This window comes from Crinia signifera, chromosome 7 (genome assembly GCF_055691185.1).
Source record: "Crinia signifera chromosome 7, ASM5569118v1, whole genome shotgun sequence".
NCBI lineage: Eukaryota > Metazoa > Chordata > Amphibia > Anura > Myobatrachidae > Crinia > Crinia signifera.
The window spans coordinates 144,286,565-144,310,431 of NC_139223.1; the positions used below are offsets into that span (position 1 = coordinate 144,286,565).

General features: G+C 40.7%; 1 protein-coding gene across 1 annotated transcript in view; it reads left to right on the top strand.

Moving 5' to 3' along the window:
- STK39 (serine/threonine kinase 39) overlaps window positions 1-23,867 on the top strand; it is a 362,307-nt gene that overhangs the window by 272,060 nt on the left and 66,380 nt on the right. Inside the window, exons 15-16 of the mRNA XM_083153898.1 lie at window positions 1,257-1,309; window positions 9,866-9,934. Of these exons, the coding sequence (XP_083010024.1) occupies window positions 1,257-1,309; window positions 9,866-9,934 (122 nt within the window). The remainder of the gene's footprint in view (window positions 1-1,256; window positions 1,310-9,865; window positions 9,935-23,867) is intronic.

Consider the following 23,867-nt stretch of genomic DNA (forward strand, 5'->3'; position numbering starts at 1 on the left):
TGTGACATCAGCCGCCTCACCCCCACCCCCCTGGCAGGTGTCAGCCTGCCTGTGTTCCCAAGGGAACGCAAAGCAGTTTAATTGTGACCCCTATAAAATGCTGGGCATTCCCCTGCTCTTGTTCGTTGTCTGCCCCTGCCCATCCCCTCTGTAGCCAATGGCTCGGTGAGTGTGAAACTCACCAAAGCCGTTCGCCCCCGGGTCTGGAAATGCGCAAATACCCATATGCGCAGCCAACCCCACCATCGGGATTTGTCCGAAATCTAAATCAATGTTGAAATAGGCCCTAAATGTCCTGTATAGAAAACAAAAAACTTTTGCAAACTAACAATCATCTACTGCAAATCTGTGTGTATTGTCAGCTTTTGATCTTGCCTATCGTCAACACTAATCCCCCATAAAGCACCAATATAATACTGTACATTTTATTTATTAACAGTTTCTTATATAGCACACACATATTCTGCAGCATTCACATCAGTCCCTGCACCAGTGGAACTTACACTCTCTATATTCCCTACCACATGTACACACACACAGACATTCTAGGGTTAATTTGTTGGGAGCCAATTAGCCTGTCAGTGTATTTTTGGATTGTGGAAGGAATCTGGAGTACCCAGACCAAACACACAGAAATACAGGTAGAATATACAAACTCCACACAGATAGGGCCATGGTGGGAATCAAACCCATGACCTCAGTGCTGTGTGGCAGTAATGCTAACCATTACACCATCCGTGCTGCCCATATAAGCACGGATGAATAAAGGGTTCTTATATCTTGCAAAGAAAATACTATGTCACCAGTTTAATTCCATTGTATTCAGATGTGTGATTCCAGAGTGCCACTCTACAGTAAAAAAACAGCTTACTGTAATTAGAATGGAGCCGAGTGCTGTTTCTGCACAGAGCACTTATCCCGAGCTTGCTCAGTGCTTCTTCACAGTAAAATAAAAATGTAACTTGCAAGCAGTCTCTTGCTCTTTGTTAATTAAGAAGATAATAACAGCACCGCAAAAACAAAAATTAGCTTTTCGTTGTTCCATAAACCTTTGGCTGTTAATATCCCTGAACCTTCCTAGAGTTTATATTGTCTCTGACAAATTAAGGATGCAGGAGGCATGCCACAGGAGAGGGAAATGCTTACTTTTCTAACTGCAAATCCTTGAAACTGTCTCAGTATTCTCGGTTTTAATAAACTCTGCCTCATTAGATTTTAGTGTGTTTCTGATCTTTTTTTTATTTATTTTTGTGCAGAAATTCCAGAAAGGAACTCAATGATATACGATTTGAGTTTACTCCAGGCAGAGGTAAGTTTTAATTATACTATTTTTTTTCAGTCATAAAATACTTACAAATATGAAAAATTGTTTGCTGATGATTCCGTACATGTGCGCATGTGCAAACCCCCGGAGCAAAAGCCTTTGGCGAGTTTCACACTCGCCGGGGGATTCGCTCCATAGTGGGAGGAATGGGCACTGGCGTAACTATAGCTCTGCAGACCCCACAGTGGCTTGGAGGTGCTAAGCAGGATTGGGTGCTGCAGGGTCTGCAGAGGCTATTGCTATGGCCGCTGCCAAATCTGTTGATGCCACCCACCGGGACCAACAGAGCTTCATGTCTGCAGTCCCGGCACACCACCTGTTAGAGTGTCACTTGCAAAATGGCCGCCCCCCTCACAGCAGACGGTTATTAAGGATGCTAGAATCCTAAACAATGGTCTGCTGTAAGGTGGTGGCCATTTTGCAAGTAACAGTCTAACAGGTGGAGTGCTGGGACTGCAGACAGGAGGATCTGCTGGTCCCGGCGAGCCGGGAACAGAGCAGCAACGGACCGGGCGGTGGCAATACAGTGGGGAGGACGCACACATTTTAGGTGGAGGCGCGCACATTTTAGTGGCGCTGGGGGGGAATGTAAATTGTAGTTACACCATTGGGAATGGGGCAGATATGGGGTGGAAGCAGGGGAACGGCCAGCATTTTATGGGCATGGCACGTAGGCATGTCAATGCCTGCTTGGGGCATGTGGCTGACATTACATGACATCAGCGCCCGTCCTGAATTTGACCATTTCCGGCCAGGATAAAACTCAGTTTAGACTGATTTTTATGGGGAAAAAATAATTTGATGGTCAGAGACCATTGAATGATTTGTTGCCCATTCGGCTGTATGCGAGTCGATGTGTAAGTGTACAAATCCAATTCAAAATGGAGTGTGGGGTGGCAGGCATTCGACGGGTGGCGTTTACCTGCTCGCTAGGCAATGAATACACGGAACCTAGCGAACAAGTCTGAATCAGGCCCACACTGGCAGGTATTCAATGCTGTTTGCGAGTGGTGACAGCGAGCAGGGCTTCCTGCTCGCTGTCACCACTCACCCTGACAGCATTCAACACACCCTCCGCATACGCCAATTCCCCCTCGCTCTGTTTTTTGAGCGAGGGAGAATTGGCGGATGCGGCTCCAGAAGCAGCGAGACTCGCGGCTAAAAACTGTGAGTTTTCTGCAGCAGCCGCGGGTCTCGCTGTTTTGGGGAATTCTCGTCGTCCTGTGATGGCGTTGAATAGAGCGAGCGGCCGGCGCGGGGGTTAAACAGCGAGGATCGCTGGTTTTCCACAATCCTCGCTGTTTAACCGCTCGCTGCAGCATTGAATACCCCCCACTGTATATGTGTTGTAATGCTATTTAGTGCAAATTGTTTGTCAGCACACTGTGTAGGCAGCTTACATGAATAAAAACTGTATTATTTTGGGCATGGAGCCATCCCTGGTGCACTGAAATCCAATAGATTGTTGCATCTGACTTCGGCACATACTAAAAAGAGCAGAGTTAGCGCATGAGTAATGAATGCAAGGACATCAACAGGCCCACTGCCCTTACACCCCCTACAATTGATATAAGGTTACGTTAGATAGGCTGGTTTGGTCCTGCTTGCTAATCAATCCAATGCAAGAAAATGTTTTGCAGCATCCTGTAGTAATACGGAGTACAAGCCAGATGAAAATATCACGTGTATTGTGTAATCGTTCCAAGAAAGCAAGCACAACACTCCTGTATGTTCTACAATGATATCATGCATGCTTTCAGTCAGGGTTGCCATCAGAATTGTGGGGCCTGGTACAGACAATATAGGTAGCTCCCCAAATGGCTAAATAGAATGTTGATGCCCCTACAGCCCCCTCCCGACAGTGCATGTACAGTAGCAATGTTGGGGAGGCAATTGAGTTAATATTGTGCCAGTAATCCTGACTCCTGCCACTTCCCCCCAGTTCTCTTCAGCATAATCCTTTATCTTTTTTGCCGCTCCACCATGCAGTATCCATGCAGCTCCACCCAGCCCCCTTCTGTCTCTCCTGTCTCATTTTGTCTCTCCAGCCCCTAGTTTATCTCCAGCCAGCCACCCTTCTTTCTCTCCAGACTCCTTCTGTCTCTCTAGCCAGCCCCCCTTTCTGATTTCTAGCCAGCCCCCTTTATTTCACAACAGCCATTGTCTCTCCAGTCAACCCCCTTCTGTGTTTGCATCCTTCACTACTTTCTGTCTCTCCAGCCAGCACCATGTTCTGTCTCTCCAATGAGCACCATGTTCTGTCTCTCCAGCCAGCCTCCCCTTTTATCTTTCCAGCCAGTCCCCTTCTGTCTCTCCACCTACAGTAGATTCCCTTCTGTCTCTCTAGATACAGCCCCTGATCCAGCCTCAGCAGTCCACAAACACCTTCTCCTGTGTCATCTGACCGTGGCTTTCCTCTTTGCGCTGCGGCCGACTCCTCTGTCTGATAGCAGTGTGGCATGCATTACATCATAATGCCATGTGCTTGTCACAATTTTTTTTTTATATTAATTATGCAAGGCAGCCATTGGCAAACCAGCACTGGACCCTATGCCATGATGACAAACCTGCTGCAGGAATTTGAGTGCCCATAATATGAGCGGCAAACTTACATATTCTCATCAAGACATAAACTAATACTTCCGTTTCATAATGCCAGTTGTATACTGCGGAAAAGCACTGACAACTGTATTTTTTTATATATGAAATGAGCTTTTTTGTGTTATTGCATATGATGACCACTTATTTTCTATCCTAGTTGATGTCAACTTTTTATTTAGTTTTCATCTGCCATCCCCAGACTTACAGAGCAGTTTACACCACTTAGCCTTTGGCAAAAGTTCTATGCAAACTTTTTTTTTAACACTTCCCTTTTAGGTAAATTGGACAACTCAGTGCAAGGACTTTGCCTGATCTCCATTGTAAAATAAATTCTGCATTTCCACTTATATTGCATACTTTATCCCAGCCTATGTTTTATGTGATACCCTTAAGACATATAATTGTATAACAGGAGGCAGCCGGTGGCAGTAAGCTACCGTTAATGCCTGGTAAAAATGAGATATTTAAGCAGCTGTCAGATAAACCACTTCAATTTGTGGTAAATATTTTCTGAAGCTTTTTCAGTGTCATAGGAAGCAGAATGTGTTCCAAACCTCTTCATCCGTGTGTCACTTTATAGTTCCTATGCTGAAAACAAATTGTCCATTTCATATATTATGCAGGATGTTCGGAAGAGAAAGAGGAATGGATAGAGTAGCTGGTGTACATTGCAAATCTCAATTTATAAAATATTTCAATAGATTTATTTTCAATTAACCTATCTGACCCCATTGCTGACCATGCGCTATATAAGTTAACCCTTTGAGTGCTGAGGGAATTTGCCAAAATAGGTGTAAAAATTGGCAAGCAAACATTTTGATTCATCATTATGAACTGTAATGTTTACCTTACAGTATATGGGAATATAATCTTTTTTTACACAAGTTTTTTTAAATTGAATTTATATAACAAATGTGAGCGACGCTGGCCTTTTTAGCGGATATTTTGCTCATCTCTCACAGAGATGTTGGATCTCAAAGGGGAAGTTATCCATTGCTTTGATGCACTATACACTATAAATGAGTGATGGCGTAACAAACTACAGTATTGTTATACACAATTAAATATATTTTAACATAGAACCAGGAAACTATACATGAGGCCATTGCAATGTCAATCATCCTGAACACTAAAGAATGCAAATTGTGATGTCTTTCTCTGAATTAATGTTAGGTGCATTTCTCAGAATGGAACCATACAGCACCATATTTAAAAAAAAAAACTAGTGTAACTTAGTAAGCCAAACACTCCCTATAACAACCACTATCCACTTTGCCAAGCTGTCATTTAGAAGTGACCATGTCACTGTTTGCCTGCCAGACCTCATAACTGTTCCACAAACATAGTGGGCGGGAATTTAATAGGATGAAAGATTCAGAAAGTGAGAGATTTGGTAAGAAATCTCCAGGTTTTTTTTTAAAGCGTCAATCATTTGCACTGCAAAACCAGTTTGATTTGGAAGTATAAATGATTGCCGCTTTAAAAAACCCTGGAGATTTCTTATGAAATCTCTCACTTTCTGAATCTCTCATCCTATTAAAGTTCACCCAATGACTTTTAAAGGGCATGACAGAACAGTTATGAAACAATTCCGTTGCGGACGATGCCTATGAATTGCTGTTGGAACTGCTGCAAAGCACACCAAGTTCCCCCAATTCCCTTCGGTTTCACCCTAAAATCGCACATCATTGTTCTCAGACCCATAGGGGTGTGTAGAAAAAGATGCGATTTTAGGACTGCAATAAGTACAGCACAGGAGTGCAATAGATCAATGGCATTGCTGACAATTTAATCAACCCCATACAGTAGCATGAGCCTAAAAATTTTTAACACCCTAAAGCTTCTACTTATTTAACTCATATATGAACTACTGTAATATGTTTCTACAAAGGAAAATACATCTATAGTCACCTCCAACGCGTTTCGTCAGGACAAAATCCTATACCAGTGACGAAACGTGTTGGTGTGGCTAAGGCGGTGATGTCATTCTTGTGTGCGGCACCTATGATCCCTGCGGATGGCGTGGAGATGCTACACAGCTCAAAGTGGCGAACGGAGGGTGATATATGACTGCACAATACTTTTGCTGGCAAGCTGTTATACATGAACTTACATGTATGTGAGCATTTTTTACCATATAAAGGAATTTGAATATTTAGCTCATTGTGCGCTTCTCTCTTTGGTTTCCTTTTATATATATTTTATATATATATATAGATATATATATATCTATATATAATAGTATTGGTGAACCGCACTCTATCCACTCACAGGGCAGCTTAGCGGTGCTCCACTTTAAAGGAAACAAAGTCCCAAATATAGTAGTTCTGGTTGAAGCAGGCACTCACCACAGGTAATAAATCAGGCTGCCTGGTGTTTCCTGTCTGCTGATTTACATGTTCCTGTCTTGACAAAGGTCCCTGTCGTGGACCGAAACGTCGACTACCTGTATGAAATAAATCCTTTTCAACTATGATTTCGTACCTGTGGTGAGTGCCTGCTATATATATAAAAAGAAAACCCCGACCGTGCTCTATGGGAACAAAGCAGCACCTCTTAGGGGTCCCCTGTTAGGTGAGACCCAAAGTTTTTAGAGATGGAAAGAAAAGGTTTCAGAGTGCGCTAACCGAGAATTACACAATATTGATAAAAATTATATTATTTAATAAAACGTTCAATACATTTATTATATGATTTTCAGTGGTTTAAAACTTCCAGAGAATGTGGCGGTCCCAACGCGTTTCGTCATCAGAGTGACTAACTCAGTGGCAATGGAAGCAGTTTGTAACAAAACAGAGCTGTGCTGTAAATCAAAATACATCAGTATAAATTATACTGTACATTCCAATAAAAAATTCATAAATACAATAAAAACTGTTTCACTAGAAGGACATAGTGTGAATGGAGAACAGGATATGGAGAGGAGGACAAAGGGGAGGCGAATTCTCATTTGTGGTTTTTATTCAACGAACAATTTATTCTTTAGTCAACCAGAGAGGTTTGAAAATTTTAGAATGGTTAATTAGAAGAACTGATTGCAATTAATCGATTTACGTAATGGGAGAGTTCAAATCCATAGATGCAACCTCTAATGGAATGGATAAATAAAAATATTTACAAAAAGGGAAAAGGTAAATCAAATAAAAGGGGTTATTCATACCATATATCATCTCAAAGAACAAAATCTGCGAGATGCGATCTTGTAAATGATAGTCCCAAGTGGTGGAATCAATAATTATTGTGGGCAATCTAAAGAGAAAGCATTATTTAATAATTACTCCTAGCTTTAGACAAGGAATAAACCTCTAGATAAAATAATTATTACATACCACCGTAAATCAATTTATTGATTTAAAATTTAGGCCGGATAAAGCAAATCAACTCTGCATCCGGGATCATCAACAGGGTGGGAATAGATGGCCAGTCTGAAGAGAAAGCATTGGTCTATAATTACTCCAAAGTCTAGACATGGGATGGACCTCAAAACATAATAAAATATTATTACATACTGCCATTTTGAAATTGAACTGAATAGAGCAAATAAACTCTGTATAAAAAATCACCAACTAGGAATAGATTATTGGCCCCCAATGTGGTGGATAGTCAGCAAATGGGGTTTTAGCCAATCTACAGAGACACAATTTAGAATAACAACCATTCAATATAATACAAGACTATGTGGCAGTGATCAAAAGGCAGCACAAGGTAGGTACTTACATAGGTTCAATCAGACAGGATGTGCACTCTAGGGATCCCAACTCAGAATGAAATCCTAAGGGCCCTGAGAGGCTTTATATGGGGCTCAGACTATTACCTCACTTCCTGTATAGGAATGTATTATTGAAAAAAAGTTTGTTTAACACAATAAAATTGGTAATCCATTGATATTAGGATAAAAAAATAGGGTAACGCTGATGTCAGAAAAAGGAGGGATAAAGAATGTATGTCCTTCTAGTGAAACTGTTTTATATGTATTTATGAATTTTTTATTGGACTGTATAATTTATAGTGATGTATTATGATTTACAGTAGAAAGTCACTCTGTTGACGAAACGCGTTGGTCCCGCCACATTCCCTGGAAGTTTTAAACCACTGAAAATAATAAAATAAATGTATTTTATTGAGCATTTTATGAACGTTTTATTAAATATTATCATTTTTATAAATGTTGTGTAATTCTCTGTTAGCGCACTCTGAAACCTTTTATTTCCATATATATACAGTATATAAAATTTAATGTAATTGACATGAGCAGCTGCTTTTACATTAAAACTTTTCCTACCTGATATCCCTATAAATCCATGAATAAATTATATTCTTAAAATGATCTGTATTTTCCTGAGCTAAAGAGGATTTCAAGCATTTTAAACAGTGATAAGAAGAATTAGTTTATTCCCAAACATTGCATATAAAAGTTAGGATTAAGCTCAATTCTGCAATAACGTTTTGATTTGTGGATTATTCCGCTTAAATGGATGGATGTCAGAGTAAAGCATTCAGTGGGGTAGATAGCTTCTGGTTATTAAAAATGATAATGAATCAGACTCAGATTTTTGCTCTCATCAGACCGGCAAGCATCAAATGAAACACAGCCACACTAGGTACTCCTTAGGCTGGGTTAACATGACCAGGTATTTTCTTTATAGCAACATGACACACAGAGGGCTGCTGTGTAACACAGCTAATTCATATAGCAATCTATCACCTTCAAATATATGGCCTGATTCAGCTATGATAGAAAAAAAAAAAAGCATGCAAATGGGCAAAACCATTTTGCACTGCAGGCAGGGCAGATGTAACATGTGCAGAGAAAGTTAGATGTGGGTGTGGTGCATTCAAACTGGTATCCTGTTTACATTGTAAAAATAAAGCTGTCTAACATTTGTGTGCTACATTCAAAAGCAGCTATTGTTTACCCTACATATAAATGTATTTGCTTCCCATCTATAGCAACATGGTTTGTTCCAGACACAAATAATGCTTTCCCATTGCTATGCTGGGTCCAATCGGGGTCCGACACTTTCACACTAAACCTAGGTCACCCATTCTACACAGGACGACCCAGGTTTAACCCTTCTTTTAACTAGAGCCGAATTGCTGGGTTGGTTAACCTCCTCCTGGAGAGGAGACAATAAATGTTGGCAAGTACTGTATGTCTGTACTGCAGCATTGCACATGTGGTGAGTTACAGAGAATATTAAAATGATAGATATCTTCTTTGTATTGTTCTAGTCAATTTTATAGTCAAAATTCTAGAGTAAATAACTAACCCTATCTATATGCATAAGTTGCAGACTCTCCAACATGTTCCTGGTGGATAGGGTCATGTTGGAGGAAATTTGTGTAGATGTGCCTGTGAGACGTATGACTTATCAGAGGTGACTTGAGAGAGGACAGGCCATAGTAGACTCTTGCTTTGTGCAAGTCTACTGCGCATACGTAGGTATTCAGGAACATGGCACCCGACCTTCATCCCTGGAGACATCTCTATGACACATGCGAAGATCACTGGGAAAATGGCAGCCGTTCCATTTTCCCAGTAATTTCTGCTTTTCTATAGCGCAGTACAATGTGGGATGAGAGGTAAGTAACACTATGGGTGCAAGGTGAGCAATATCCCCCCCCCCCCTCCATGGACACAGGAGCTCTTGTAAACCGCACACCTTGCACCCATTTTTGAGTCACCAGTGGTTGCTTATGCTGTACATAAATACAAATTGTTGTTGTATATCTGAACACTAGAATGCTTGTGGAAGTATATACTGTATAAAGTAGTTATTCTTTCAGTCATGCTGATTTGATCTATTGCACCTGCATAATGAGGGAATTAACTTAACCTAGTATTCTGGGGAAATAGCCATGCCATATATCTGAATTATATCTCATCATGCATTGTCCTGGAGGTATCATTTATATATGCTGTCTTTTCTATTTCCAAAGATACAGCAGATGGTGTTTCGCAGGAGCTCTTCTCAGCAGGCCTTGTGGACGGTCATGATGTAGTTATAGGTAAATGACATTTCTTTCTTGGAACTATTACATGATTACTTACTTACCATTTCATGGAAATAATTACATTTAACCTCCTTAGTATCTCGGTGGAATCCGCCAGCCGCAAATGCTTCTATGGGATGTGTAGCCATGAAGCACAAAACAGAAGTTGTTCCTTCAAACAATGAAACCTGTATTAGCATTTATAGTCTAATTACTGTGCCCATACTACACCTGACTACTGGGCTGCTTTGCTTCCATCGAAACTCACAACCTTTTAAACAGTAGATGTCTTTTATAGGTTTCATAAGCCGCTAGATAGGTTTATCGTCCCATTAATTATTATTATTATTAATTGATTATTTTTGTCATACAATTCACCTTTTGCTGCAGATATGGTAGAGTTATTTTAAAATGGTAACTTTAACCTTTTTGCTGTATTATGCTTTGACAACAGAGCAGTTTGTAGCTACGCAGCCTCTCACATCCAGTAACGGAACCATTGTGGTAATTGTTTGAGCAGCTTGCCTTTTAGTGTTATTGCGACATCCTATCTCTGGTGCAGTGTTGTCCTAAATGATGTGACATTATTAATAATGATGCCACTCGTATATTTGTAAGTATGTTTTCTTACATTAGCAGCACTTTTAAGTGTTTCGTTGTTACTTGTGTCTCCTATTCCTGATTAAGTATGTTGTGAATAGAAGCATAATTAACATCGCAATAGAATAATGTTGCTATAAACTATATATAACTGAGGTGTAAAAGTAACAGAGAATACCTATAACCAGGGTCACTGAGAGGTATGCTGGGCCCCGGTACAATTGGGGGGGGGCCTAATTGTGGTAGGTGTGGCCACCTACCGCGATTAGGTCACGCTCCAAAAATATTACGGGGAGAGTGAAAAAAACTCTACAGCACATGCCTACAGCATGTGCTGTGCTGACAGCAGGCTCAGCATGAGCTCTAACTCTGCCAGCACATCACATGGAGGGGGTCGGACCAGGGCCACCGCCGGGGCCCTCCAGCAAGCCTGGGCCTGGATAATTAGTACCCGCACCCCCTCGGCGGCCCATTTCCATTCATAATGCTTTGGTTTAAATGACTTTATTGTTTTCTGTACAGTATTGAGGTTTGTAAATATAACAAGTTGGGGACATGAGTTTCTGCTAAAAAATAGCATTGAGGCTAAATGTGATTGATCCCAATTTGGGAAGTGTGTTGGTTTGTGAGTGATTATGCCAGTGGTTTAATGCTGTGATTTCCAAAAACTAAAACTTATTTATATTGTCACATTTTCCAAATATGGACCTTTTATGTTTGGCCCTATTAGTTAGTGAAACAAAGTTTGTTACTAGGAAGATGGTAACGGAAAGGGTAAAGGGAGAGAGACTACATACCCCAGCGCCAGCTGTATGATCCAGTGTCAGGGCCTATACTGTCACCTCCGAAGTGTACTCTCTCTCTCGTAGCTGCTGTCAGGGACCGGCACGTGCACGGTTTATGCACACATGCGCTCCTCGGTAATCGCCCGGTGGCGTCTTTGGCTATTTAAAGAAAATTTTTATATTTTGCACAATTTCTGGCTGCAGGAGCCAACAGGTATGGACAGTACTGTGCATGCAGCCATAATGGGGGTTGGGCCTGGTGTGGGAGGCAGGATCCCTTCTCATAGGACCTGATTGTAAGTTGGACGCAATTGTGGCCTTCCTTGCTTCTTTTGCTGCAGCTGGATTTACAGCTTTATGTTAATGCCGCTAGAGTGTCCTTTTACTGGGGTACATCCGTGCGTCTGACATAGCCAGGAATAAGACGCCCTCTTTCAGTGTCTTCAGCAGCTGCAATCATGCTTGGTCTATTGGTCGCATTGGTGAAACGTTAACCAGCCCTATGCTAGGTGCAGATAATCTGTCTCAGTATGGCCTCCAATGTGGGAACTTCATGATCTATATACTGTATGTAGCCACATTCAGCAACACACTCATACTACGTGACATCTGTGTCTGATTAGACATCCCCCTGTTACCACCTAGGACACCAACCCATTTCACACATCTAGATACTGGTGTCTGAATCTGTACTGCATGAGAACCACCGGGACACGTGTGTTGTGCAATAAGAGTCATTAGAAGTTGTTGTGTGTCCCCCCCCCCACACACACACACACACAAACCTTCACCATAAGACACTGAGGCCCAAAATATGGGACTGTTCCACATCAGGACAGTAGGGAGGCTGATAAGGGGTCAAAATAAAGCTTTTTAAGCTATTTCCAGCTCTTAAATATGACCTGTCTTTGAGAACTATGTTATTTCTGTATCAGTGGGGAAACTTGGAACAAAAAACAAGAAAGGGACCTTGAAGGATTATATTAGCTAATAAATGGTACTGGTCCATGGCTTTGGGGGTTTGGGGTTCACCAACGCTAATAGGAAAAAAGCTGCTCAATAAACCCCAAACCCCCATATTATCGCTTTTATTTCACTGCTGCTTTTGAAACATGAATCATTATAAATCCATTCATTTAAATTATCAACAACAAAGGAATAATATTGAAAACATTTTTTCACGCACTACTACCTCACAAGCACCCATAAATAATGATGACGGCTTCCAGACACAGTTTCTCAAATTAGAGAAACTATATGGACAAAAGGCCAGACAGTGGTGGGAGATTACAACCCTGAATAAGTATTTAGAAAATGGTCTCATTCCAAGAGGTCTGAGAATTTCAAAGAATGTTACTTTTGACCCTGTCATGACCTCCTTTCATAAAAACTGGAACGAAATATTGGATAAGTGTGCTACAGATTTAATAAAACTTATAATAAAGGACAGATCCGAGAGCCTTATCAAAATCAATGAGGACATTGACGTTTTTGAAAAACGTTTTGAAACACTATCCACAATGGAAGATTTTAGGACCCTCATTAAAATGACGAATGATAAAATTAACAAGGTGGAACAAGACATCATCCAAACAAAACAAAGAAAATTCCAAAGAGACTTGAAAGAACTCCCTTTGTACCTGAAGGAAGAAAAAAGACAATCGACCATCAAAACACATGTACAACACAATGAAACACACCGTTATAATCAACGAAGAGAAACATATAAAAAACCACAATCGAACTTACAGAGACATCAACAACAACAAGTACCTTCACAAAAACACACCAATCAAAGAAGAAGAACCATTAATAAAAAATACCCCAAATAATGGACAAAGAACATATCCATCATATAATAAAAGAAACTTCACTTATGCAGAAACACTGGCAAAATCTTTGTTTGAACAAGGGACACAGGATGCAATCCTTGAACATAAACAAGAGTTTGCTTCACTTCTAATGAAGATCTCATCTAGACCATCTGAGACACAAGTGGTGAGGAAAAAGATTCCAACTAAACGCTCACACCTAGAAGAATCTGAAGAAGAAAGTGAAGATGACAATACTGATCTTCATTTTTTGGAGACAGGTCGAGATATGAGGAAGCCCCCCGACTACACTCCAAGAAACAAAAAACAACGCAACTTTATCGGACACGACGCAGAGGCTGCAGAGGTGGAAAAAAAAAAAATCAACCACAGACGAATCAATAGAAACCACCATCTTCAATCTAAGTGACCGTGTACTAACAAACGAAGAGCAAGCAGTACTCAAAAAAGGACTCAAGTTTGCGCCAGATTCATTGGCCAACAAATTTGATCTGTATGTAGATACACATAATTTCATCAGGAAATTGAACATAAAAAAATTCTTTGCAAAGAAAACCAATTCACAATCAACAGAAGAACCAATAAATCAGACCAAATTCAAACCAGTTTCAACCTTCAATCCCACATTCTGCAAAAGTGCGCACATAGAAACATTCCAAAAGGCAGTAGAAAAAGAAATCATTAATCTTCCGGACAAACAAAAAAGAAAGATTAATCTCTCCCAAAAAGAACGCTATGCCCTAAAATCCTTGAAAGAAGACCAAACCATTATCATAAAACCCGCCGATAAAGGCGGAGGGGTGGTGATTCTTGAAAAAAACAAGTATGAAGAAGAGCTAAACAGGTTACTCTCAGATAATTCAATTTACAAGATTATTATTATTATTATAATTTTATTTATAAGGCGCCACAAGTGTTTCGCAGCGCCGTACAAAGGAACAATACAGGGAGACAAAAACTTGGCATAACATTGAATAAATAACAAAAATACAGTACAAATTAAGAGCACCACAGTTCAATACACATTACAGCTTAAATGTAAGTAGTGAGGACCCAATCAACATACAACTAGAGGCTTGAGGCCAATGATGGAGATGAGTATGAAGATGGTCACTGAGTGTTGGAGTAAAGGAGAGCTGTGAGTGAGATGTGAAGAGAAGTGGGCTTTGACAACAGGAGGGAAGAGGGCCCTACTCGGAGGAGCTTACAATCTAGTAGGAAGGGGAGACAGACAGATTACAAGAGGTGCAAGCGAGGGGGTGGTGGTTAGATAGCAGGATGTAAACAGGAAACAGGCAAGGGGTCGGAGAACCAGCTGGTTTATGCAGTGGAAGGGTACGCTTTGATGAATAGGTGAGTTTTCAGTGCCCGTTTGAAGCTTTGCAAGGTCAGGGAGAGTCTAATGGAGCGAGGGAGTGCATTCCACTGAAGGGGTGCAGCACGGGCAAAGTCCTGTACTCTAGCATGGGAAGCAGTGATCAGGGTGGAGGAGAGACGACAGTCGTCAGCTGACCGTAGAGGGCGGGAGGGTGTATGAATGGAGATGAGGTTAGAGATATATGGAGCAATGGAATTAGAGATGGCCCTGTATGTGAGTGTGAGGTGTTTGAAGAGGATTCTGTAGGATCCTGTAGATCCTTCCAAATAATCCAACCACCATCTTTTAGAACAAACTAACTTCTATTCTAAATGAGGCCCTACTTTTAGGACTCATTAATAGGAACGAATATGATTTCATCCTTGTCAAATATCCGAAAATCCCTAATTTTTACTGCCTTCCCAAAATCCATAAACATCTCACCAATCCCCCTGGACGTCCCATTGTCTCCGGTCTAAACTCCATCTCATCCAACCTCTCAGTTTACATCGACTCCTTTTTACAACCTTTAGTTTCAGTTCAGCAAAGTTTTCTTAAAGACACAATCCATATATTACAAATACTTGAGACCCTGGAATGGAAAAGCCATTATATTCTGGGGACAAGTGACGTGACGTCTCTTTATACGTCAATAAGGCACCAAGAAGGTTGCGATCACACAAATCACTTCCTAACCAAATCATCATTACCCAACCGACAAGTCGTTTTCATCATGGAAGGCATCAAATTTATATTACACCATAATTATTTTTGGAATGGAGGTGAATATTATATCCAAGTATGCGGAACCGCGATGGGGACCTCCTTCGCACCATCTTAGGCGAATTTATTCATCGCGAAATGGGAGGAAGACACCATTTGGTCTAACAACCAGTATCTGGAGAAGATAATTTTATGGAAACGATATATCGACGATATATTTTTCATCTGGGGAGGGTCAGAAGAGGAACTGGAAGGTTTCAAACAACACCTGAACAACAACTGCCTGAACCTCCAATTCACCACCACCACAAGCAAGAAGAGTGTCACTTTCCTAGATCTCACAATTTCCATAGAAGATAATCATCTTACTACAGAAACTTATACAAAACCCGTCGATGGCAATAACATTCTCCCTGTACAGAGTAATCATCACTCAACTTGGGTTAAAAACATCCCAATTGGCCAGTACAAAAGAATTCGTCGGAACTGCACCAACACAGCTACTTTTCTAAAACAAGGACAAATAATGACTAACAATTTCATTCAAAAGGGGTATAAAGAAAAAACATTGAAAACCCAATTAGAGACAGTTTCCAAACTTGACCGCAAAACCATACTCTAATACAAAACCGAAAACAAAGAAAAAGATCAACAGAAACTTTCCTTCATAACTCAGTTTAACAGTAATCATAAAGCCTTCGAACAAATTTTACAAAAAAACTGGCATATCCTGCAATTGGATGAAGATCTAAAACCACACCTTCAGGACAGACCACGTATCATTTACAAAAAAGCCAAGAACCTTAAGCAAGAACTAGTTACCAGTACCATCAGCCCATTGAATAAGGAAGAAGGAGTGAGAACAAATGGCTTTCATTTCTGTTTAAAGTGCAGAGCATGTAAAAACGAGGGAAAAACATCGACCAAACCTGTTACCAATTTTGTCTCACACAGCACCAAGAAAGAGTATAAAATAAAAGAATTCATTTCTTGCAACTCAGAGGGAGTCATTTATCTCCTCCAGTGCCCCTGTGGATACCAATATATTGGTCAAACGAAACGACAGTTGAAAATAAGGACATCGAAACACATTTATAACATCAACAGAGGCCTACTGACACATAGCCTCTCTAATCATTTTCTGATCTGTCATGAAAAAAACCCAAAAGGCTTATCCTTTGTCAGAATCCAAAAAGTTCAACCTAGTTGGAGAGGAGGAGACCACATTAGACGTCTGAAACAGATAGAAGCTAAGTGGATCTTCGAGATGCAAAGCCTCCAACCAAAAGGCATGAATATAGATTTCGAATTGAACGCATTCCTATAAATAATTAATCCTTCATTTTTTCCTCTCTTTCTTTTTCCCTTTTTACCTAATTCTAAAATCTCCCCTTTTTTTCTTCTTTTTTCTTTTTTCTTATTTTATTAATTTTTATTTTTTATTCCTATTTTTTATTCTTTTCTTTAGAAAAAGGCACCTGTATTTAATTGTTCTTGAATCAACTTTTGAACCGCTTTAAATGAGTTTTTTATTGTGTGGTAAAACAAACATTTCTTATAGCCATCAAAGGAAACAAAATTGGCTTTTTATTCTCTCAAGCACTAAGCTGAGCTTGACAATGTGGTTCCCACCAATTTTTGAGTGACCACATCCGCTTTTATCAATAAAGTTTTACTATAAAAGAAATCATAGAATCCAGCAGAAGTTATCTTGAAAAAGTGCGCTTGGCGCATGAAACGCGTTGATCCCTGCTGCCCGTGAGGAAGAGAAGACCCGACCGCTTTCACCCTGCCTCCCAGCCCAAGTCCGGCGAAGAATAACATCCAGCCAAGCCGCGACACGCTGACACGCTGTAGCAACAGAGCATAGACGCGGCTTTTCACATCACCGCCGCCTGCTACACACACGCTGCAGCTTGAACGCGAGCGTCTGGATAGAGGTAGGGACAGCTACAGGGCTCCCCACGGACTTCTTAAACAAACACTCCTACAAAAAAGTGTAAACATTATTTCACTAACCGTTTCTTTTACAGGTGCCTTTCTGCTTTCAATCTCTTTTATTTATTTTTTTCATTCTAACATAACTCTCTCTTTTTTTACCTATTATCGCTTATCTCAAGTTTTCCTTATCTTTCTCTCTTCTCATATTAATTATAGCCTTCTTTCTTCTCTCACATGTTAGCGCTCATTTTTTTCTCATGGTCCATGGCTTTATTGACCAGATCTGTCCATTCTGACCACTCATGCGTATTGCTAAATTGGCTCTATGCTCTAGAGAAGAACTAGGATGGTACCGCACATGGCCAAATTTTTGCCATAAAATCCATTGCTAGTAAGGTAATAAAGAACACTGTAATCTATGTTGGTATTCTTAAAATGGTTGACATTGACATTACAGGGTGGAGGTGAAATGAACATCAATTGTGACAGTTTTAGATCAATTCCAGGCTAGTTCATCTGAGAACTAGTTATCTGATAACCAGCAGCCCATTTACAGCACTGTCTGCCTCATTTATCATGGCATTTGCTAAGCACTAAATTGAATGTAAGCTGAGTTTTGTCCCAAGGTAATAAGAAGGCTGCCTATAGTTTGTGAAAATGTAATTACTACACTGCTCTAGAAAAACCTGATTATTGCATTTTAGCAAAAATCTATCTATATCTTATGTTGTCATCACACAGCACAGAAGGTAATTAAACTCAACCGATGTTCTTTGCTATCAGCAAACCCTGAAATACAGGTTATAGCCTTCTTATCCAGTATATTTAAAAGGCTAGTAAAGCCAGAGTTGGACATTAACATATATGTATTCTGGAGCTTACAGGAGCAAACGTTTGATTTGTACTGTATACTGATCATATTAAAGTACCACACAGACACACATATACATCTGTACACGTAATGTTCAGATCTACATCAGAAGAAATTTGTCAGCTTTGGCAGTTGACCTGGTTTTTCTGTTGGGGACCCCCTTATTAGGGGATTCATTCATAGACGTCATCCTCAGTGTTTTGACCTGTCACTGTTACAGAGCCTGAGCTATTTAGAACACTTAACCAAATATATGTTTAAAGAGAGTTTTATTATTGTAAAGTTGTAAACTTATTCAAATGAAGCACTTTTATCATCTATAAGTATAATATGCTATAATATAATATATAGCTTTATAAACTGAATCATAGGTAATTTTAAAACTAAAACCTTCATTAACTGCTTATGACTTCCGGGATCAGTAGCGCAGTTTCCCGATTATCATTATTCTGATCGCCTCTGCCTTACTGAGGCATTTAGGCTGTATCTGGCCCTAAGTCAGGAAATAGGTTCCTTATGAAATAATCAGCAGCATCAGTCAGCATTATGCTCATACTTGCCTACTTTTGCAAACTAGTTTCAGGGAGATTATAGTTGGTAGCAGAATTTTGCACAGTGCCTCATTGAGGGGACGTATCATGCTCCACCCAAAGGATGTGTCCAGTTCCATATATGGCGAGATCGTGAAAAGAGATTGTGAGCGTGGCACCTAGAAGCGTGGGTGTGTACTGCTACATCTGAGAGGAATCTTTTAAAATTACTTATATCCAAATGTAGATGAGCCCCAAAGCAGTTAGTAAGAGATACTATACTTGGTAAAGTGCTGGGAAATTAGGGAGATTGCTAGACTAATGAGGGAGAGAGGGAGATTGCTGCTATTTCAGGGAGTCTCCTGCAGAATGTAGGATGGTAGGTAACTATGATTATGCTATGGGTATAAAGTAAGCATGGTGAATGTCTTTGTATAAAAAATTTAAAAAAGTTAAACAAGCAAAAGGGAAAGCAGAGGACGTCACATATTATGTTACACAATAGCACACCATATACTTTGATACATTCATTTATGGTATTTTATTAGGAAATAAAAATGCATTTTCAGCTTTTACAGGTTGTACCCACAGGGTATGCATTGGTGCAGGACAGGGCTGTGAAATGGCAAAGTTTGTGAAGGACAGAAGGCTTGTATCAGGAGCCAGACAATTGTAGTATTAGTAAGAGAATGCAGAGGAGCATAAAGGAAGCTGCAAATTTGGAGATGCTGACTTATTGCCCTGGCTATGAAATTTAGCGTTGCTGTCAGTCTGGCCATGGCACACAGGAGGCAATGTTTTATTAGAAGGGTTATTTCTGTTCTTTCTAATACAGTTACCATAAAAGTTAGTCCACTCAAAAATGTACAGTGACATAAACATGATACATGACTCCACAGTAATATGCCAACATGTACCTGTATAATACACAGCTCCACAATAATTTTCTTAAATGCCCCTGATACACAGCTCCACAGTAATATGCCAACATGCACATGAGTCATGGCCTTGCTTTATGGTTCTCCTCTCTGGGATATGTTCAGAGAGGAGAGGTAGGTGGGAGGCAACGAGGGCAGGGCCTGGTAAATTGGGTCATAATGCTGCGACTAGGCCAAATTTGCATAGGGGTGGGGCTAAAATTATACAATTAGCATATAATTGCGTCATGAGGCCCCACCTCCTCCACCAGACTGCCAGTAAACTCTCTATTCTTCCCACTGAGAATGTGGGAGGGGTGGGCACTCTTCCTGGGCTGCGGGGGACTACTCCAAATTTTATGAATAAACCACATGAACTGGGAGAGTAGGTCACAGCCAGTGTCTGACTGAGGAATGAAGAGCCCACCAGGGGAAAGTAGTAGTAGGGCCCATGTTTAGTGGTGTGGCCAGTCGAGAGAGGGGGTGTGGCCAGATGCCACAGCGGTTTGGCTAAGCATTATAGAGTACATGCATATGATACATGGCTACACAGTAATATACCAACATGCACATAATATAAGACACCACAGCAATATGCTGAAACGCACATGATACATGGCTACACAGTAATATGACGATGCACACATGATACTCGGCTCTACAGTAATATGCCAGCATGCACATGAAACATGGCTCCATAATAATACAGATGAGTAGAAATGTCTACACTGCCATACATCTGCCATATCTATTTAATTCACTCTCTTGATTGAATAGACTCCCACCAAATGAAGGAGGCAGGGCTAAATGACATGAATTTGCATAATTTAGTCCCATCTCCTTTTACAACTAAAGTGCCAAACAGCATCCCCTTCCAGACTACTCCCAGAATCTGTCTGTCTGTCTATCTATCTAGTGCATATACGGTATGTATCAGGGTTAATGGTGTTATATGAAGAGGTGCATACACACTGTACAATTTTTTTGACCAATTTGGTTGAAAGACATTTCCATTGAACCCAGTGTCCTGGACGAAAGATGTTGACAAAAGATATTGTCAACAAACAAACGATGAATGATGATGCACATACCCGCCAGTTGTTCATCAAGATTGTTCGTCAACTGTGCATGCAGCTCAATTTGAATATCTTTCAAAAAGAACCTATAAACTGTAGCTAGATCTTTCTTCTTTCGTCTGTCATCAATATCTTTAGACAACATCTTTAGTCCAGGACACTGGGTTCAATGGAAATGTCTTTCATCCAAATTGGTCAAAAAAATTGTACAGTGTGTATGCACCCTTAGTTTCCAGATGCACAAAAAATATTTTATTTACAAAGTGAACATTACATTTTTTACAAAGTATTCACCAGAGGGGTCTATGCAAAGTTACATGCACTGAAACCATTTGTGGAAGCAACTAGACTAGTACAAAGCAAGTACAGATGGCACGCACGCACGAGATGACGTTCTGGCGATCCCCGGCCAAGGAAGGGAGGCGCTCCGTCTGTATGTCTTCTACATGCTGGATGAAGGTCTCCAATGCATCTTTTGCTTGATTAATTGGAACACAAAGAAGTCCCAGGAAGCCTGGTCTGCACTGTATGGTGGATGAGAAAGCTCCTAGATGTGTTCATGTTCCACGAAATACATCACTTTCATGGACTTGTGTACACCATAAGTGCTTGTTCTTGATGTGCACCTGGAAATGGCTTCCAGTTTGTGGCAGTGCTCACGTCAGAACTTTTGTGGTGGCGCACCTAAAAATGGGAGTCCACTGGGCCGACTGTTGTTTGGTCTCAGGGTTGATGCTGTAGATCCAGGATTCCTCACCACTGATGATCTCCCTTACAGAGTTTGAGCATCCACCAAGTCACCTGAACCCCATCTGTTCACGAGTCAGCCGGTGGAGCACACAGCTAGCAAAAACTTTGCTCAGGTCAAGCTTTTGTGAACTCTCAAGCAGATGGGTTCCTATGAGATGCCTATTTCCTTCTGTAACTGGGCCATAGTCACTCTGTAGTCCACCTCAACTCTGGCCTGCACAGCAGCAATGTTGTCCTCACTGTTGAATGACATTGGTAGGCCACAGCAGTTGGTCAAAACTCTCCTGCTGATCTTGTAGTTGTAGAAGATCATGGCTATCCAGTGGCCTCTGTTGAGCTCCACAACAAGTTTGCGAACAAAGTGAACATGCTGACGACTTTGGTGTGCAATGCACATCCCTTGTATATGCATATTTGTTACCACCATTATCCAGTTTTTATGAAACTCGACACTGCCCAGAATACTTTACATCACTGTATCTAAAAGTTTGGACTTTGCAAGGTTTATTATACTGTCTCTATTGCAAGTAGTAAAAATACACATAAACCATAGCCTTGATGCTGACCACAAATGGCCTTGAAAGTAAATGGTTTCTATCTTTTTGAAATTACTATACAGACAGAAACCTATAAACATAGGAGATAAAACATCATAAACAACATACTATTTATGTATCACATATAAACAACGATTACTAAGAGGAATACATTTTCTGTCTTCACCCTTAATATTAAACTTAGTCTGCGTTTCATTGGCTAAAGAAATAAAACATCCCTAATGGTGAAGATGATAAAACATGACGATGAGAACATGATATTATATCGAGTTTTTATCTTCGTTGGGAAGCTTTTGTTGCCCTAACCACCAAAGCTCCATTGCTCTAGTACCCACCAGAACCCATCTGTGGAAATGAGATTTGTTCTGTTATATGAGCAGCTACTGGCTGTTCGATACTGTGCTATGGCAATGTTTTTTGCACCTGGTACACATCCAAGACCAGTTTTCCAGTACAAAACAAGCAATCGACTCCACATGGAGATTTAAACAGCTGTCAGCTAGTAGGTCTGCTGGCCCTGCATTTCTATACCCTCGGCTAGGCTTTAAAAGTTCTTTTAATGTGGCAGGGACAAGCTTGAAGGGATCCAAGCCACAGTGAACAGAAGTGAATGTGACACACTGTGAGATTGTATTTGCATGTCATTATCCAGAATGCCTGGCTGCAGAACTGTATACTGCAAGATTATGTGTTGAAAATGATTGTTGCATCTATCCAACACACAGGGAACTTTGTTAACTTTGAGTTATTAATTGAAAATGAAAACTGTACACGGCGATGCTGCAAGGGAAAATCTGAAATCGCCGACAGCATTCGTAAAATGCTCATCTGTATTTGCTTGCATAAATTCATCTAGAATCTAAAGAAATTCTACAACCTTCAACGTGGCCTCTGATTCTTTTGGCTGAGTCAGTGAAAAACAGGATACTTATGCCTAAATTTACATATTTACGAATGTCTTTCCACCATAAAATGCCTCTCAGCCTTGCATGACCTTCTTTTCCCATTATCTGCATATATATCCAATGACAGAAAACAGCTTAATATGATCCTAGAATTTTATGATATGCAAATGACCAAATTTGCGATTTGCAATCCCAGTTTAGCGGAAACAGACATCTAGCTTTGTTTTAAGAGGTGAAGAGTTATTTTTTTCCCTGTAGTTCAAGTCTTTGTTTTGCACAAAACGACTATAGCCAGGAATGCCGTAATCTGCTCAGCCAATCACAACTGTTTTCCCACATTGCTTGCTAGTTATTATACAAGAGCAGTACGGACGGTGTAATGGTTAGCATTACTGCCTCACAGCACTGAGGTCATGGGTTTGAACACACCTTACCCAAATCTAACTCTCTCTGCACATGTTAGATTTTGCGCCACCTGCATTGTAGCATGGGTGTGTGCATATGGACCACTTTACTGGCACAACTGGGATGGCCAGGGGTTCCAATCACAATAATTATCATGGCCAAGGAAGTAACTAGAAGTGGGTGATCGATACCACTGCAAAAGAACAATTGACAGTATATCCATAGTTATAGGTGGACACAATGTTATTATGAATCTATGAGTCATATTTAATTTCTAACAATCTTTTACAGAAAATGGGGAATGTTAGTAGGCAGAGAGTCTATTGTACAGGCTGACTTTAGCGGACATGAAGAGGCCTGACATGGGCAGCAGCAGAGGTATAACATGGTGTGTAGCCATGTCTGCATCACTCAGTGGCGTAACAGAAAATTTTGCTCCCCCCCGCCGGGACAATATCCGGGGAGCTGGCAAGGGGGGTTCGTGCGGCGCGGGGGTACCTGTGGTCAGGGACTCGGGAGAGCCTGGAGGTCCCTGCGGCACTGATTATGAGTTGCCGGGGTCCCTGCAGCGAAGTGGAAATACTGCGCTACCGCCGTGCGGCGGCGCGGGAAGCACTTCTGATTCTGAAAACACTGGGCGCATGCTGATTGGCTGAATCTCAGCCAATCAGTGTGCTGCCGCGGCCAGTGTTTTCAAAG